Consider the following 18,835-nt stretch of genomic DNA (forward strand, 5'->3'; position numbering starts at 1 on the left):
CAGTCCCTGCTCCGTCTCATTTGGAGCATGGACTTAAACCCACAGTCTTCCACATCTCAGATGAGAGCCCTGACCACCAGGATTTTGGCTATTCTGGGGCACATGTGTCCGTCTGTTTCCCTCTCATCCTAGACTTGAGAAATCTTCCCAATTAAAGTTTTGTCAAAACTGACCCTTTTCAGCAAAAAGGTTCGGTGGGTTCGGTTTCAATAAATTGGCATTTTTTGACACAAGAAGTTGGAAAATTCCTAACCAGCTCTAGTCCCGGAACCATAGAGAGGTGCTGGAGAAGAAGTGAAGAGCGTATGATGCCATAGATGTGACAGACTCTTCCCCTCCAGCACGGAATGTGTGAGGTCTGCATGTGGACAGATCTTTTCCTTTTCCCAGTGGTGTTCAAAAATCCTCCCTTTTATCAACCGTGAATTTCATTAATGTGCTGTTTGTTCCTTCTTCCAGATCATTAATTAAGATGTCAAACATGATCAGCCCAACACAGATCCCCCATGGCATCTCACTCACCCAACTTGATATGTAGCCATTTCTCACCACTGTTGGCTTACAGCCCTTCTGCTAATTTCAATACACATCACAAGATTGTTTCAATTATTTTTGAGTAAGGTTGTGAGAAACACTGTATAAAATGCTTTGTTTACCAAAATCCAAATATATTATATCTACTACTCTGTCTTCATCCACTAATCTCGTAATCCTATTAAAACAAGCAATCTAGTTTATCTGGCAAGATCTGCTCTTTATAAAACTCACACTGCTTGTTTGTTCATCCTTTGACAGACACATACTTTACGTACTTATTTAGCCCACGTTACTATCATATACAAACACCTCACAATCTCCATTGTGTTTGTAACCCTTCTGCCAGGTGGAGCCAGCAGCAACCAGGGCTGTGTTCAATATCTAGGGGTTCCTTTTCAACAATACAACTGGCTCAAGCCCCCAGCCAGTAACCTGGGAAAATTACACCCCACCCGATTGCCTTTGGGAGGCACTATTTCCCCACTCGCAAGCACAGAGTCTGAATGTTGAAAAGAAACGTTTAATGAAAGGAGGGAAGTCACCAGACAATGAGGGAAAATGCCACAAACAGGATTCCTAATCATAAAACGGTGAGCAGAACACCCACCCTAGAGTGCGTGGGGCAGTACCTTCCGCCTCATGTTCTTGAGTTCTACAAGCAAAAGTTCCTTTTCTGTGCCCCTCTCTGCTCCCTCACCATATTCCACTCATAGTGGTTGTCCTTGGTCAGTGAGGACCCAGGGTTCAGAGGTGCATCTGTGTGAGTTCACCTCCCACCCAGGAAAGAAGGCACCTGCTTGCTCCACCATCTGAGCACTTGCTCTGGCTGGCCACCCTGCCAGCCGCACATTCCACTTCCGCCGGCCAACTGCTTGCTGCTCCTGCTGGCTGACTGTCAGTTACCTTCTGCTGCCACCTGCCTCTCTGCTGTGACCTCTGCAGGTCAGTCTCTTAGTGATGGACAGCTCTTAGTGATTTTCAGCTTTTAGCAGGATGGGCAGAAATGCTGTCCCACCACAAGTGATTTCATCTCTCATTTAAGCACTTGAAATAACAAAGTCTCCTAATGAAGGCTATTTAGTTCTATCTTTGAACAGTGGGGAAGAACAAGTTAAACCAAACAAGGGACCCTTAGGGAGAATCCACACCTCCTGGCTGGGACACCTGTCACCACCCCTCTGACTTTCACAGGGTTCTGGCATTCAAGCCCTTTGCTTAGCAAGGTTCTTTCAGCTGAGGGTGACCCCCTCATTTGGGACAGGTTAAGCACAGTTCTGCTCTCTTTTATTCATATAATAAACACAACAACATTGATGACAGCATTTCACTATCCCTGCATTCAGTAATAAAGTGATTTGTAATGCCCAACACCACCAAAGTTGATCACTTTGAGCAACACCGCTCTATCTGCTGGATATCTAAGCAGAGTAGGTGTGTTCATGTAAATACAGTTTGCTCCTGAAATTTCTCCCCCTCACAGCTAGCTATCAGGGGAGAGTTCATTCATACCCTGCTTACATATTTATGATCACAACACCTCAGCATGGAAGCACTGTACTATTATCTCCAATTTACAGATGGGGATCTGAGACACAGAGAGACCCAATGACCCTGTCCAGGGTCATACAGGAAGTCTGTGGCAGAGCAGGGAATTGAACCTGGGCCTCCTGAGTCCCTGGCTAGTGCCCTTTATCCTCTATGACCAATTTTTTCAAACTTTGGGGCTTAAAGTTATGCCTTAGATCTCACAGCAGTTCCTTCTGAAGCCACATTAGCTCCTTCCTGTTCCTCAAAGCCTTCAGTTGCCCCACTGAATGCCAGGTGGGATTTGAAAAGCCTACATCCTGTACATCTTTGATTCTTGCTCTCTGCCCATCACTTCCAGCCATTTACCTCCAAGAAGTTCCTTGCTGCTTCCACATACTCTGGAGCAAGGGCATATTTCTACCGCAAATAAATCAGCAAGATTCCAGCCATAATGCAGCATGTGTTGTCATAAAACGTATTGACTGCGTAAGCTAGACAGCATGTAGTCAAACTATTGCTTCTCTTACCTCTCCACAGAGGGCTTAGCCCTGCCTTGTTTTTTGAAAGGGCAGTTTCTGGGTTGAAGCTGCTGGCTTGATTCAAAGCTCTTGAGAAGTGTTCGTCCACTACTGACCCAATGTCTCCCTGGAAGTAAGTGAAAAGGACACAGCGAGAGTTAAGGTATTCCATCTCAGCAGGCTGGTCTTTCTCATCCTCCTCCTGCTTGCTGGGAAGGGTCACCTCCAGGGACTCTTGCATCTTGTTGTAAACAGCTAACTTCTTCTGGGATTAAAAACAAAAACAAAACAAGAAGATGCATCACTAGTGGCAGTTTATGGAAGCACAACACCCAGTTTCCTGATAGGAAATTACATATATTTAATATACACATTGCGTAATGTCTTAAGAGTAAAGCTGGTAGAAAAAAAAAGGAACATTTTAATGAACATGTTCACAAAAAAGACTGTCCCTGTTTTTCATAGAAAGTTTTCAAAATTTTTCAACCAGCCCCACTTCAGAGTTTCCCGTTGCTCAAGCACTCATTAAAGTCCCAGTTCTCACGAGTACTGAGCAGCCACCACTGCAAGTAAAGTTAATGGGAGCTGCAGTACCTCAGCACCTCTGAAAAAACAAACATAATGCAGATGATACAGCTCAATCCTGAAGTCTTTACTCATCTTCTCTGCGATGAATAGGCCCCAAACACTGTAGGCATGGACCCTAACTTTACAGAAGAGTGGGCTACACACGGTATAATTTAAAACATTCACTTTAGAACAGATTTTGTCATCCCCATTCCCTATAAACACCACCTCATTTGACACATACTAGCACCCTGGGATGCAATGGAACCTGTTGTAACAACTGGACCAACAACCTAACTGTCGTTAAAAGTATATAGTATCGGGGGTAGCCGTGTTAGTCTGTATCCACAAAAACGACAAGGAGTCCGGTTGCACCTTAAAGACTAACAGATTTATTTGGGCATAAGCTTTCATGGGTAAAATCCACTTCTTCAGATGCATGGAGTGAAAATTACAGATGCAGGCATTATATACTGACACATGAAGAGAAGGGAGTCACCTCACAAGTGGAGAACCAGTGTTGACAGGGCCAATTCGATCAGGGTGGACGTAGTCCACTCCCAACAATAGATGAGGAGGTGTCAATTCCAGGAGAGGTAAAGCTGCTTTTGCAATGGGCCAGCCACTCCCAGTCCCTATTCAAATTAATGGTGTTAAATTTGCAAATGAATGTTAGTTCTGCTGTTTCTCTTGAAGTCTGTTTCTGAAGTTTTTTTGTTCAAGTATAGCTACTTTTAAATCTGTTGTAGAATGTCCAGGAAGATTGAAGTGTTCGCCTACTGGTTTTTGTATGTTACCATTCCTGATGTCCGATTTGTGTCCATTTATTCTTTTATGTAGGGACTGTCCGGTTTGGCCAATGTACATGGCAGAGGGTATGTAAACATTCATGATATGTCACAATAACCTATAATAACAAATGTTGATGGGAAAAGGTACAAAAGGGAGACAGATCCACTAAATTAGTCTAAACAAAGGGCCTACTGACATAACTCAACGACTGTGTTGAGATCATGATTGGTAAACAGGAAAATGTAGGTCCGAAAAATCAGTGAACCAAAATTGGTGTGTTAGAAACTAGGCCTAACAGGTGGACAAAATAATGAGGGGATGGTCTTGTCCACCTGACACTTCCTTAAAAAAAATTAGGAGAGGGGGAGAAGAGGAAAGAACAGACATGGGCTGCTGGAAAGGGCATCAGCATCATGGCTGCCTCTCAATCGATTCCTGGGATACCGGAACTTTGTCATCCTGATCCTGAGAAATGTCGTATGCAAACCAGGCTGGGGAGAGGGATCCAGATGACATCATCACCCTTACAAGCACCAGCTGAACCCCAAACACCACCTGACATGAAGCAGGATCAGACTTTAACAACAGCAGCTCCAGCCCATCACAACTAACTTCTTCTCTTTTCCCAAAAAAGGACAGTTATTACCATCTTTGATATCATCTAAGAAACTATCAAACAAGCTTTTTCCTTCTAAAACTCTCTTCATCTGAAGCAAAAGAGAACAAAAAATGTTGTTAAAATGAAAAGACTTACTTAAAATTTTACATTTCAAATGTTTTAACTGTTTTTCCTTCTTTCCTGTATCTTTAATAAAATGTTAAAATGGTGAGTTTCCCACAGTAGTAAGCAGGCTGAGGTCTCTGTCTCCCAAACCCCGGAACTTGTTTAACACTGTTTAATGTAAGACAGTGACTGGATTATGCTAACAGTTTTGGCCCATTTATTACATCTAAATTAATACACCATTTTTGGTGCCCAATGTGGGTCTTTAAGGGTTTACAAGCTGGCACCTTAGCAAACAAGCAATTTTAACCAAAGTTTAAAACCAAAGTTTGCTTTAAAATTCTTAAATGTGTTGGGCTTGTTTGAGATAATAGTGAAAGCAAACCATTAATGATTTTGCTTTAAAAAAAAAAAAAAGAAAAGAAAAGAACAAAAGGAAAAGGGTTGACAATGGTTTTAAAGTTATTAATTTTAAAAAAATCTTTAAACAAATCGTTTGTTTCTTTTTTGTTTTGTTTTAAAGTTCATGGTTTCTGTAATTAGTAATCATTTTAACGGTTTAATGAAAAAGTAATTTTTTTAAAAGAAACAAAAAGTGGCAAAAATAAAGTGTTTTAAACTGCTGAAGTTGCTAATGCAGACTTTTACTGAAATAACCTTCTTGTTCACAAAATGCCAGCTTAGTTCAGGTCTGCTACTGCATTAGTTGTGAATTAAACCTCAAATCACCCTTCAAACAACAACTTAATAAGGTGTCAAAACATTTTGGGTATGCTACATCCTGGCTTTAAGGTTTTGGTTTTGTATTTTAGGCAACCCTAGATGTAAAAGGGTCTGAAACACAGTGGTGTTTGATTTTTAAAATATAACAAATGAGTTTAACAGTGCATGTTAAACTATACTATCCTAATGTATGCAAGACCAAGGTTCCTACCCTTAGGTGAAGGTATGCAGTATATATGATTTATTCTGATTTCACTACAGAAATGTAAATAGTTGTACCAATATGATTTTTCCATATTTGATAAAGTACTGCCAAGCCAATCTAAGTTAATGTAATGTTAAGAAAATTTAAAGTTTTATTTTGTTTATAACTGAGTTTATGAGCAAACTTCCAATTATGGGAAGAAATGGTTCATAAAGGAGATGGATTATATTCTGTTAACTGGGTCTACAAATTCACTTTGTGAGTTCAACTATGAAAAGTAAGTGAAAGTACATAAGATGTCAAAATAACCTGTAACATTTTCCCTGCTTGGGAAATAATTGTGGAAAATAAGAACAGCCATACTGGGTCAGACCAAAGGTCCATCTAGCCCAGTGGCCAATGCCAACTGCTTCAGAAGGAATAAACAAAACAGGTAATCATCAAGTGATCCATCCCCTGTCGCACATTCCCAGCTTCTGGCAAACAGAGGCTAGGGAAACGATCCCTGCCCATCCTGGCTAATAGCCATTCACGGACCTATCCTCCATAAATGTATCTAGTTCTCTTTTGAACCCTGTTATAGTCTTGGCCTTCACAACATCCTCTGGTAAAGAGTTCCACAGGTTGACTGTGAATTGTGTGAAGAAATACTTCCTTTTGTTTGTTTTAAACCTGCTACCTATTGATTTCATCTGGGGACCCCAAGTTCTTGGGTTATGAGAAAGAGTAAATAACACTTCCTTATTTACTTTCTCCACACCAGTCATGATTTTACATACCTCTATCCTATCCTCCCTTTCCAAGCTGAAAAGTCCAAGTTTTATTAATCTCTCCTGATATGGAAGCTGTTCCATACCCCGCAATCATATTTGTTGCTTGTTGTTAAAATAGGCCAAGTTGTTTTCAGTAATGAATGTTATGAACAAGTGCAAGAAAACTAGACAGGGAAACCAAATAAGTCCAAAAAAAAAAAAAAAAAGGCCTAATGATAGGATTCAAGAATTCTGTTGAGGTTGGACTTAATACACAAGATGATACGGGTCCAGAAATTAATGGACCAATATTGGTGTGGCTCTAATTGGTGGACAAAATAATGAGGGGGTGTATTATGCCACCACTTTTCCCCTTTACGGGGTTCTTAAGAGACACTTTGAAAACAAAATCTACCTCATCTCATCCCAGCTCACCTTGACCCAACTCGGCTTCCCAGCTTGTATCATCCCAACTCATCTCAACTAACCTTCCTCCACCCCAAGACCAGATGGAAGTATTTCCTTCCCAAGAAGAAGGGATCTGGCCTTGCTCTTATTCAAGAAACTGTTTTTCACTTCTGAGTCCTGAGAGTCATCATATCATAAGGACATCCAGTCCTCAGTCCATCAGTGAGGATACTGAGTTGTCAGCACTGCAAAGGTACATGAGATCCTGTTCTCTCTCCCTTCCCTTTTGTGTTACTTTCTGCCCCAATGTTTTTTCCCTCCTACGATCTCTCTCAATCTCTCAGCTTTTCACTGAATCCTGAAATCAACTATGCTGCATGTACTATCACAGCAAGATGAGACGGCCCAGTCCTGTCTTGTCTGAGGAGAAAGGACCCAACCAGATGACATCCCTGACTGGCATCTGAGCCTGAGTCCAAGCAACAGGTGTCCTGGCCAACCTGAAAGATTAAAGCATCCATTCCTAACTGACCAGCCTCCCAGTGTTTCAGAAACATCAACAAAAACCGTATTTCCCCCATCAGTCTCTCTTCCACCTTGTGTCTGACTGTTAAAAACAGAAGTGAATACTCTTTCACACATCAGGACAGAGTAAAATTAATGCTTCCTTTTCATCAAAGAAAGTCGTTAATGAAAATGAGAGATGCTTATATTTTCCCTCCAAAAGCATAGAGGACTTTAATACGTTTTTGTTACGTTTGTTTTGTGTAATCATTCAATTTCAGTTTCAATATAAATGTTTGTTTTGATTTCTTGGGTGCGGGGTTGTTTGATCAATCAACTCTCAACTTTAGAATGAATGCTTTGGGTGTTTGCCAAGAAACCGAGTAAACCAGGACCTCTGTAGAAAAAACCCTGAACCTATGTATCACTGTTTTAATGTTTGACAGTGAAAAAGTTCATAAGCCTTTTGGCCCCTGAGATCAATTCACAGACGACTTACAGAGTGAGGTACTACTACACATGAGTAAAGATGGCAGAATCTGACCTTTCTTGAGAAGTTTCATAGCACAAAGCATTGCCACCCATAGTAGAGAAAACCTGTTTTCCTCCCTCACTCAAGCCTGTGTTGCATTTTTCTTTTTACATAACAATTTGTAAAAAAAAAAAAAAAAGGGGGGGGTAGCAAAAACAGTCAAGTCAGAAATAAACAAACATAATTCTGGAAGGAAAAAAAAAATTGACAAACCCCCAAACAATGAATATTGAAACTTTAACAAACAAAAAAAGTCAGAAGCCTGTGAACAAGCCCAACTCTTTGCTCCCTCAAATCAAACCAAAATGTCAAAATAAATGTGTGTGAAGATCAATTTGGCATGGAACATATTTTTCAGATGTTCCACTTTACAACAGTTTTCACAGGAAGCAAGCTCACCACAACCAACAGGCTGCAGTGTCAACAGCTCGCAGCCAGCCAGTCATTTAAACAACCAACTCTACAAACAGACAAGATTCAGCAACACAGACATGACTGAAATGCACATGCATCAGTACTCAGTAGCTTCTTTTAAAAAGTAGAGCTTGACCCATTTATTATGATCTGCTTGGCAACATTTAGCGTCATCAGTATCTTCTCATGGTTATGGCTATTACCTTTTCCTACAAATGTATTATTTATATAGCAAATTTTGGTTTCTAGATAGTTTATGAACTTCCTTCTGCAGAACCGCACAGTAAATTGATTTTAATATTTTATATCATCGGAAGCTCTATTGCAATTTGAAAACTACAGAATCAGTTACATTTGAGATATTTAAAAAGACAGCGTTTAATTACTGTGAAATAAAGTAGAAACACAACTATTACTTAAGTGATTACTAGAAAATGATGTTATTTAAATCAATTCACTACAATCATCATAATCCAAATACTGCAAATGGAACTAACAAACCTATAAGCTTGACAACCACAATTTTATTATAGAGTCAACATACTGCAGAAGCTAGTCTTGGATTGTATCATTAAGGTAATAGTTTAGTTAACTGAACACTGCAACAATGAAGTAATCTTTCAAATTCTGATGATGTTACACAAAATTCTATGGTAGATATAATAGCCATAGGTTACTTTATTTTATTTGTCATTCAGATGATCCTAAATGACTTTTGGAAATTCAATTCAAGCTAATAGAGAGCAAGTCTCACTGAGCAATTGCTTAGTGGAATATTGTCTAGTTAGACATAAGGTTAGAGGAACACACATTTTATACCAAGCCCCTTCCACATATACACAAACTGGGGGAGGAAAGAAATGTGCAGAATATAATAGCAAAACCTGAATGGTTTCACTTTAAAAGTGAACTGCTTTACTTTAAAAGTGAAAACATAGCTAACTGTGTATTAAATTATGTCAGGCAATTTTTTTGAATGGAGGAGTTTTGGGCGATGAGAACATAATATATGTTATTAATGTTTTTTAAAATAAAAACCCTGAAAGAAATTTCATAAAATGATGTTCTCCTAATGTCTGATCTTGCAATTCTTACTCAGGAAAGACTTCCAATGAAGTTAATATTTTTGTCTAAGCAAGCACTGAAGGATCAGGCCTTAATACACTATATGGGGTTATAGAATTTACAATATATAGTACTATCTTGTACTTCATATATATGAGAGTGCCATAACATTACACATACTCTAGAAGTGCAGAGGAACCCCAGTTCTCATTAAAAACCAGGCCAGAAGTGTGCGAGTTTTTATTGTTGTTTCTGTTTTAAACCAAGAGAGAAAGCTTTATAAATATCTAACAGATATTGATATATTAGGGTCTATATCAGACCCTAGGCCAGGAGTAGTCAAGAGGGAGACTGCAGGCCAAATCCAGACCACCAGATACTTTTGAACGGACCCTGAAATCTTTTTATTTACTTATTATCATCACTATGGGTTTTTTTTTTTTAATTATTTTCTCTGGAGTCTGGACTTTGACTATACCTTGACCAAGAAATTTGGACTTTGACAAAAAATAATTGACTACCCCTGCCCTAGGCTATATGCCAGACCTTAATAAAGTATGTATAGAGCACTGTAGAAGTTGATATATATCATGGATATACCACATTTATTTACACTGCAAATGTACGAATACATATGCATGCACACAATTAAGGTCAGGCTTGACAAAGCCCTGGCTGGGATGATTTAATTGGGGATCGGTCCTGCTTTGAGCAGAGGGCTGGACTAGATGACCTCCTGAGGTCCCTCCCAACCCTGATATTCTATGATTCTATGTAGACATACACTGTTTAATATAGCCTCTGGGTTGACTTAGTTGTCAGGAAGGAAGTCTTTCAATGTTCCTATAAAGAGACTGGAGTTCAGGAAATTAAAACTTATCTCCCGAGTTGCTTCTTTGTGCAGGAATGTTCTGCTTACCACAGTCAAAGAATCTGATTTATTTTCCATTTCAATCTTCCTTTCTAGTCCACGAGAGGAACTATTACAAGTTATTCTAAGCGGTTGTCTGATTGGTTTTAGCAAACACTGAATCTTTGGTATTCTTCCTCTCTTTTTAATTCAGTAGTTCCAATTATTGACAAGTGTAAGCTTTTGGGCACAGATTAATGTGAAATGACTGACAGTCACAATTGATGATTCTTGCAAAGAATAAGAGCTCTATGTTAAAATAAAATTTTCAGGATCTATGAATGATTCTGTTTACCATTATGAAAAGACTATTGAACAGGTTGGTTTTTTTTTAAAGACATATGCAATTTTATGCCACAAGTGGAAAGCTCTGACAATCAAAATGCAAGTTACAGTCAATCCTCTCTTCACTAAATACAGCATACTATTGAATAAGAAGCTCTAATGAGATCACTTAATGGTGACATATCTCCCTTCTCAGAGGACATTTCCTTTAACAGAAATCAAATTGTTCTCTCCCCCTGCAAACTTCTCTACCTGCCAGCTTACTGGTGAGCTGCTTCTTTGGATGTGAGTAGTGATCTCTTTGTGAGCATTTATATTTGCATCAGTGCTATTTGAAATATATGCAAGATTCTTGACCATTGCCTGAGTTTGCCTACCCATATTTTTGCTTGTGTTGGTTAAGCTGCTGATAACGTAACCACAGTCTGTGCTAACCCAGTTTCACTTGCACATTTGTCATACCATCAGTTCTGCCACGTATTTAAGCAGCTGCAGATTGCACAATATCATCAGTAAAGTCTAAGACTGCTAGTCTTCTCTTTTAGATAGAGCCAAAAGTATGGCATTGTATGTGGAGTAATAGGTATCAGATCCCATCTCACACAACACACTTTCCAATTATGTGCAGATTTCCGATATGCTCATGTACTAGTCATGATATCCTCCTTTCCATTTCCCTACCACCTCTAGCTTGTAAGCCTTCCTATCTGTTTTGAAGTTTTATAGTCTCTGGAAACCTATGTCTCTACATGTGCCAGAAGGTAGAATTAAAGCTCAGTTTAGCACACAGGACAAGGGTGGCCAATAAGGGAATTCAGTCTCTGCAGCAGCCTTCTATTAAGATTAGGTCATAGATAAGGAATCCAGCATGGCATTTAAGGTAGTGGGTCAAATCATATTCATATGCCATTGGATCTTTGGACAAGTACAGCCACCTACATTTTTGACATCTGTTCACAAGCAGGCCCGTCCTACAGGGAGAAAAATAGGGTTCTTGATTTTTAGATCCTACTATGCCTAGTTAAAAAAAAAAGTCTATAGCAAATCATTAGGGACAAGCGAGCCATAAAAAATATGAAGGTTCAGGTTGGATGAGCATTCAGAGTTTTGGATAAATATATACACTGATCAAGAAATCAAACTGAAATTGCTAAACTTTCTATTGGTGTAAATGGATTGAAAATCTTGTGCAAGAAGGCTGAGAAAACAGCACATAACCCCCTCAAAAGAAAAAGCCTGTCATTCTAGTAGAAGCCACCAAAAAGGAATTTTAGTAGCAAACTGTGGCACAGCTCTGTGTAAAAGAGGCTCCTGTACATAAATTATAAAGCATTTAACAAAAAAGGGAAAAAGAGGACATTCTTAAATAATCAGACGCTAGCTAACTAGCTAGATTCCTTAATGCAGCTCTGGGCTACAAGTTAGTATTTGCAGGGTGCTTTGAAAATATAAAGCGCTAATTGTTATAATTACAAATGAATAAGTAAGGAGATGGAGCATATGCAGAATAGCTCGCACAGCAAAGTTAGTGTAATTTTTTCACCTGAATCTTTGGATTATCAGTTGCAGTGCAGAGGAAAGGGAACTGAGGCCGGCACAGTTAAAATGACCCTTTGTTAAACAGTGTATTGGGCTGGTGGCCATATAGTTTAATAAACTATTTCCCTGGAAGATACCTGAATTAAACAATATATACTTGGCGTTAATAAAGTTTCCACAGGGACACTGGGTGGGTCGGCAGATTGGGAATGGGATACTGAGCCTCTCTTCTTTAGGTCACTATCTTAAATCTGGTTTGAGATGGAATGAATGGAAGTAGGTATCATCTGACCGTATGTTGGTGGCCCATGTCAAATGGAGAGGCTACAAAATTTAGATCTCACTCCAGCTCCCAAATAAACCAGTCATGGTCCACTCAACTATTGTCACCCTGGTTGGCAATCTCAGCTGATGAGGAAAGCAAGTGGAAGAGAAAGAAACCACCAATTCAGAGGATGAGAATAAGAGGGGGCATATACTTGATAAGTATAATTATTTATACTGAGTAGACCTGGGAAGAAACTCATACTAGCAACAATAGCAGGAATACAGCATGCCAGCCCATATATACTGATGTTAATGGGATTGCATTGGGTGTAAATTATGGCAGGATTTGGCCAACTATATGTATAATGTGAACTTGACGGATGCTTTTAAAGATGACCCTTATGGGCTTGATCAAAAGCCCAATGAAGTTAATGGAAAGGCTCCCATTGGACTTGAATCAGGTCCTGAGGAAGCATTTTGATAAAAATGAGAAGACAGATTTTAATATCTTGAATATTGTGGAATTCTATAAGCATGGGTCCTGACTGCACATCAATAGGAGCAGTATATCCCTCAAATAACACTATCACACATATACAGGTACAGTGTACTTTTCAACTCTTTGGTACTTTGGCAAGAGGAAAAAAGGAAAACTCAATATGCACGCGGATGCTTAATCCAGGGTCGCACCTCACTTTCACTTGTCCAACCTGGCACTTTGTGTGTGCGTACGTGCACACATGCATACCCCATCTATTTTCTTGGACGGATGCCCTGGACTTCAGCATTCCTACAGATCTAGGTAAAATTAAAAAAATAAAACCCAAGGGTGTTAGGACCCAACTCCCATTGAATGTTAATGGCTGTTGGGTTCTAATCCCCTTAAACTCTTTTTAAAATCCCATGCTAAATTAGTTTGCAATCAAGGGATTTTTTTGGCTACAGAATTGTGAAAAGCCAAGGCTCTAGAAATTCTGCATTGATTTTAGGTCATGCAGAATTACAGATATAGAAATAAAGGGGCAGAGGGATTACTCTTAAAGGAGTGATGAATCGTTTACTTTAAAAAAAAAAAAAATCTACCCAAGACTTCACTTCTGCATGCAACAAGTACTTGATATTCCATAATTCTGAATCATGTGATTACTATAAAAGACGATGCCATTGCATTCTCACCCCCTTTTTTAAAAATTACCTTCAAAATCCTTTCACAGCTAATAGGGCTGATGTGACAACAGTTAGTTGCATGCCAAAAGCACACTTGCCAACACACCTATACAATATCAATAAAAATAAGTGAGGATTATCTTTCCAAATAGTTATTATGGGTTAAATCTTCATCTTGTGTACAACAGATTAGTTCCTCTAGCTGAGGAACTAGCTAGATCTATTAAAAGATGCAACCCAGATAGCAAAAACAAGTATAGAAACTTTTGTATGCAACACAGATTTTATTCCCCAAAAAATCCTTCAAGAGGCCTAAACTTCAGCGAAAGGAACACACCACCAAATCCCTACAAAGAATCTGAAACTCCAAGGCCAAAAGGAATCCACTACAGATTACTCTTCTTTATCATAAAATTGATTTTTTTTTTCCAAATTGAGTACAAAACACAACAACAGTTGTGTAATGACATTGGAAAAGGTAGGTCGAATTCTTGGAAATGTCAAGTATAAGCTCCCTCCACCTCGTTAGCTCTGATACAGAGTTTTGTTTTTAAGATGTCCCATTAACGCACTTTTCCAAAAAAATACTCTTAATTCTGGTAAAGAAGAAAATTCTTTAAAATATTTCTTAAAATATTTAAAATATTACCAAGCACTTAGACGAGCATTACAAGGTGATCACAAAAAGAGGAATAAAATCCCAGCAATAGTTACATTTATAAAGCATTAGGGAGTGTCAGGCAATCAAATTGCTTGATTGGGTGAATATCCCTGGCAATCTGATTTTGAAGAAACCTGTCTGTTTTGTGCAGTATGGAATACTGTCTGAACAACAATTTGTTTCACTGTGATTGCACAGATAGAAGAGAAACCTACTATATAGTTTTTGTGTTTTATTTTTAAGTGTTGGATTTCAGGGCACTACAACGTAAATTTATGAACTGCTCCAAACTTCACAGTTGTTAGAACATCCAAAATTCCTGGTTCAGTGAGCTATAGAACTGCTCTACTTTCTAGTCCTACCGCCTGAATTTCAACAGTTCATAACGAACCCTCTTATTCCAACAGAAGTAGTGTGAACTATTTAATGGGATGAACTGATTAAAAACAAATAATTGATACAACTTTTGTAATAACAGCATTTTTTTTATTTGCAGTAACCCATAAATTGTATTGGTTCAACTCTACGTTCTCTCATCTTGTATATTTAACACCATTCCTTTTATTGTTAAAGCAGTAAAAAAAAGTTGACCCAACAACAATTCTCTTTATTAATAAAATAAGATTACTAGCAACTAAGCTTTCATTGTGGTGCTTCTGGGACATTTTATACTTGGTGGAACTTATAGTGGATGAGCAAACATCATGTTCATATTTAAAACCTCTGATATCCTTAAATGCATAATGCAAGCTCATTTTTCTATCATTTGAAGACAATCACAACCTAAAGTGTGAAGCAGCAGGTACAGCTACATCAAACTGTAGTTTAGTTAAAGCTAATGACTGTTTAATGTATTTCCTTACAAAAAGTACTGTGCACATTATAGCAAAAGCCTAAGAACAATGTAACCAAATCAGACAAAACCTAAAACCTCATTTTCAACCCTAATTTTAAGCTTTTAGGTCTTCCAGTCAAATGGAGCATTTTTATTTTCAGTACATATTTTTAAAGTTAACAAGTATGCTTATAGACACCAAGAAAAAAATTTAAAACTACAATTCCCAGACAAGTTAGATCCTTCCATTCTGCAAGCTCTGACCTAGATCTGAAAAATCAATTTGAAAGCATGTTGCAATGGATAAAAACACCAAACTTTCCTATTGCCCATGAACAACATGAGCAACCTGGAAAAGTCAGCTTTCGTATAATTTCTGCAAAAACTCTCTCTCACACACACAACAATAAAAAGGAAACAATAACATTCAGTAGGAATTTTAATGTTTTTGTCCATATTTGTGTCTCCCAGGCAAGTTGATATTAGGGGGTCACTTCCCATGTATGGAGAAAACAATCTTCATGGATAATAATGATAAAACCTTATGGAATGCAGCAACAACCAAAAAATGTATTCTCAGATGACTACGTTAGGGCCAAGTCAATATTAGTCCCACTTCACCCACGCACTGCATAGTCTAAAAATGCTGTCAGCCTGATAAGAATTTCCTGATTCAGATCACCAAGTTCAAGTGTAAAATTAGCTGATATTCCAAAAGAGCAAGGTTTTGTTCAAAAATTCCCCTTGTCCCCACTAACATTTTATGGACTTTAACAGCTACACCAGTTGAAAGCTGCACTGGAAAGTAAAGCTAGGTGGGCATAAAATTACATGCCTTTTTGTAAGCAAAACACAGATTCAGAAAACAGGATGCTTCATATGAAGTAGTCTGTCCTATCCCTAAAACATCTTCAGCTATGTATCTGTATCAGGTGCCTCAGTACAGATAGTGATTTTTGTAATCACAGTGTAGATTTGACAACTATCAAATACAAGTAACCATTAACATTAAAACACAAAATACTCTAAAGCAGCAGACCTTATGTGGGATGGGGCTTACTAGGGTGTGCCTGGAAACGAGAACAGGGGGTAAAGATTGGCTTCCTCCCACCTTTAAAATGAGACATAACTTTCTAGGCTTAAAAAAAACCCGCCTCACTAGTTCCTAAAAGATGTCTCTTTGAAACACACCTGCCCAGGGCTTAATTTTTGTCAGGATTTGCCAGGGCTGAGCCCCGACACCTCTGGGCTTGCTCCCTCAATTACGAAAGTAAAAAAAAAAAAGAAATGTGTTTAGCTTGAGCCCAGGCACCTCTTTCGTTACAAATTAAGCACCTACTTCACCTCCCCTCCCCTCAATGTTACACCCGAGATATTCTGAAGAGAGACTTAAACGTCTCCGCTTGCTTGTCATGTATATTTCACACGTTGATATCTAGGAGTGCCAAGTACATTCCCCGAGCCTGGTGAAAACCTGCCAGCTAACTCACTCCTGCTCTCAAAGCCAGGGCAGCCTGCGGAGATTCTCTCACCAACCCGGAGCGATTCCCTTTCCTTTCCAGATTGCCCGATGTGTCCACTATCAGCACAAGGTCTCGGTTCCGAAGGTCTCCGGAGGCAACCGACACGCCCTGCCTCCGTCCCCTCGGACTCAGCCCAAGCCCAAGCCCAAGCCCAAGCCCCGGGATCCGAGGGAAACTCACCCCAGGAGCCTGACGCCTGCCGCTTCCTCCCTCCTGGCTGTCATCGCAGGTTGGCAACTTCCCCTCAGTGAACTGACAGCAGGACGTGGGAAAGCGCCCCCCACTGCCAGCCCCCGGGGCTTGGAGAGCTGCCCGCCGCGGGGATGGCAGACCCCGCTCGCTCATCTCGCAGCCCCCATCCCAGAATCAGCCCAGCCCAGCCGCGCTCCCTGGTCCTTTGCAAGGTGCCCCCGCGCTAGGGACAGAGGAATAACACAGGGAGTGGGGGCGCAGCGATGCGAGCCGGTCCCCACGGGACCGCAGAGAACAGCCCGGCAGCTACGCGGCGGTGCCACTCACGAGCCGACCAGCCCCGGCCGGGACACAGGCACGGGCGGTGCAGGGAGACTCCCTCCACGCACCAACACCCCGTGCACCGAGACAGCCCCGCTGCATGGTCCACACACACGGCTGCAGGCGCGCCGCTCTGCCTCGGCCCCTCCAGACAGGTGGGGCTCCGCAGGGAAGTCCCCGAGCGAGGCGCCCTGACCGTGCCCGCCCAGAGGGTGCCCCCTTTGGCTGGATTCCCCCCAGCGCTGCCGCTCCGATGGAGAGATCCCGCAGCACCCCGGCTCCGGCTCCTCTGGCCCGAGGGAGTCCCACCCTGCCCCTCCCGACCCACGCCCGGGCCAGCGCTCCTCCCCGCTTCGCTCGGCCCGAGCCCCCGCGGAGAGCGGCGGCTCACCTGCTGGCTGGGCGCAGGAAGGGGGCAATACGCGGCTGCCGCCCCCGGGCTTGGCAGATACTGGGGCGCCCCACACGCCGCCGGGGAATGGTGCAGCACCACGTCGGAGCAGCTCATGGCAGCGGCCGCGGGGGCAGGGGAGCCGCCAGCGCTCTGCAGCTACTCCCTGCGCCGCTGCCCTGCGCGGCCCCCTGCCGCGGCTGCTGGGCGCTGGGCTGGGCTCTCCCCGGGCAGGCGGCCGGCCAGAAGCGCGGAGCTCTGCAGAGAGGACGGAGGCGGCGGAGCCCTCATCTTCAGCAGCCCCCTGGGTCCCGCTCCGACCCTTATACAGGAGCCCGGCGGCGGGGCAGCTGGGGCAGCGGCGGCGCTGGGCGCAGAACGGCGAGGGCAGCGGCGGCGCAGCCCCGGGGAGCCGGAGCGGGGCACAGCGCCGCAGCCGCTTATTACCATACACACAATGAGCAGCCCCGGGGTCTGCCAATGGCCAGCGCCCAGCGCAGGAGGGGGGAGAAGGAACCAAAGTCCCGAAACTCCGCCCCGCTGCCTCCGGGTTGGAGCCAAGTTTGCTTCTGGCCAGCGGGGCCGGAAGCTGAGTGGACCAGAAAGGGGGCGTGTCCTCGGAAAGGGTGACCGGCCCCCTCTTCAGTTTGTGGTCCTGGGAGGCGCTGGGTCCTCTTGCAGCCGCTGAAGCCTAAGAGACGCCGCCAGAGGATGGCAGTGGCACCTGCAGGAGGATTGGAGCTAGCTGACAGGAGTCTTGCCCGCTGTGTGCAGGGAGACGCTAGCAGTGGGGCTACACCTTGGTAGTCAGGTGCTGTCTGCCTTTGGCCTGAACGTGATTTCTTAAAGGGAGGTTCAAAGATGTAGTACCTTAGCAAAGTATTTTTACCCTGCCTCCCCTGAAAAGTTTGGGCTCCATCCTGCAATCAGCTCGTTTCCCTCTGGTCCCACTGGCAGCCAGTTCAGATGAGAGCATTGCTTCTCTGTCTGCACAAGTGAAGAGAAACCTCATAATTCACCACCTTGGTGGTCCATCAAAAATTGGTTACCTAGTAGAAGTGGGACACGCTATCTTTACATAAGTGAAGCTAAATTGCACTAGAAGCCTTTAGAACACTTTAAAGTAGTGTGAGGCATAAGGTAGCCAGATGAATGTGTCCCTTAGTCTAGGTTTCATTGTAGATTAGTTGTTTTCTACTGCATTTTCTTTTTATATGAACCTTTCTTCTAATTGCACTTGTTATTCTTTGGTTGGGAGGAGGAGGGCAGAAGAGGGGCTACTTTGAAGGGTTTCTTTTAGTTTCATAGTCATGTATACCAAGGCTCCTCCAGAAGCATTGGAATAATTTATAGTGAGCGAGGTTGGGGGGGCAGGGGTTTGATTTTTTAAAAATGTCTCAATATAACACTCTCGAATCCTTCGTGCCTAGAAGGAGAAACTCTAAACTGACTGAAAATGAATCTACAATGAGTGAG

The 18,835-nt window shown here is 41.8% G+C and overlaps 1 protein-coding gene across 2 annotated transcripts in view; it reads right to left on the reverse strand.

Annotated features, from left to right (window-relative positions):
• The window catches only part of VGLL3 (vestigial like family member 3), a 33,955-nt gene extending 16,372 nt beyond the window's left edge, over positions 1-17,583 (reverse strand). The window contains exons 1-2 of one of the 2 annotated variants that reach the window (XM_073328716.1): positions 17,360-17,583; positions 2,592-2,844 (exon numbers count right to left, since the gene is read on the reverse strand). In XM_073328716.1, coding sequence (XP_073184817.1) covers positions 2,592-2,844; positions 17,360-17,476 — 370 coding nt within the window. In that variant the 5' untranslated portion in view covers positions 17,477-17,583. Of the gene's footprint in view, positions 1-2,591; positions 2,848-17,359 lie in introns of both variants that reach the window. The other variant, XM_073328705.1, reaches the window with a different exon arrangement.
• Positions 17,584-18,835: the final 1,252 nt, after the last annotated feature.

This window comes from Lepidochelys kempii, chromosome 1 (genome assembly GCF_965140285.1).
Source record: "Lepidochelys kempii isolate rLepKem1 chromosome 1, rLepKem1.hap1, whole genome shotgun sequence".
Lineage (NCBI taxonomy): Eukaryota > Metazoa > Chordata > Testudines > Cheloniidae > Lepidochelys > Lepidochelys kempii.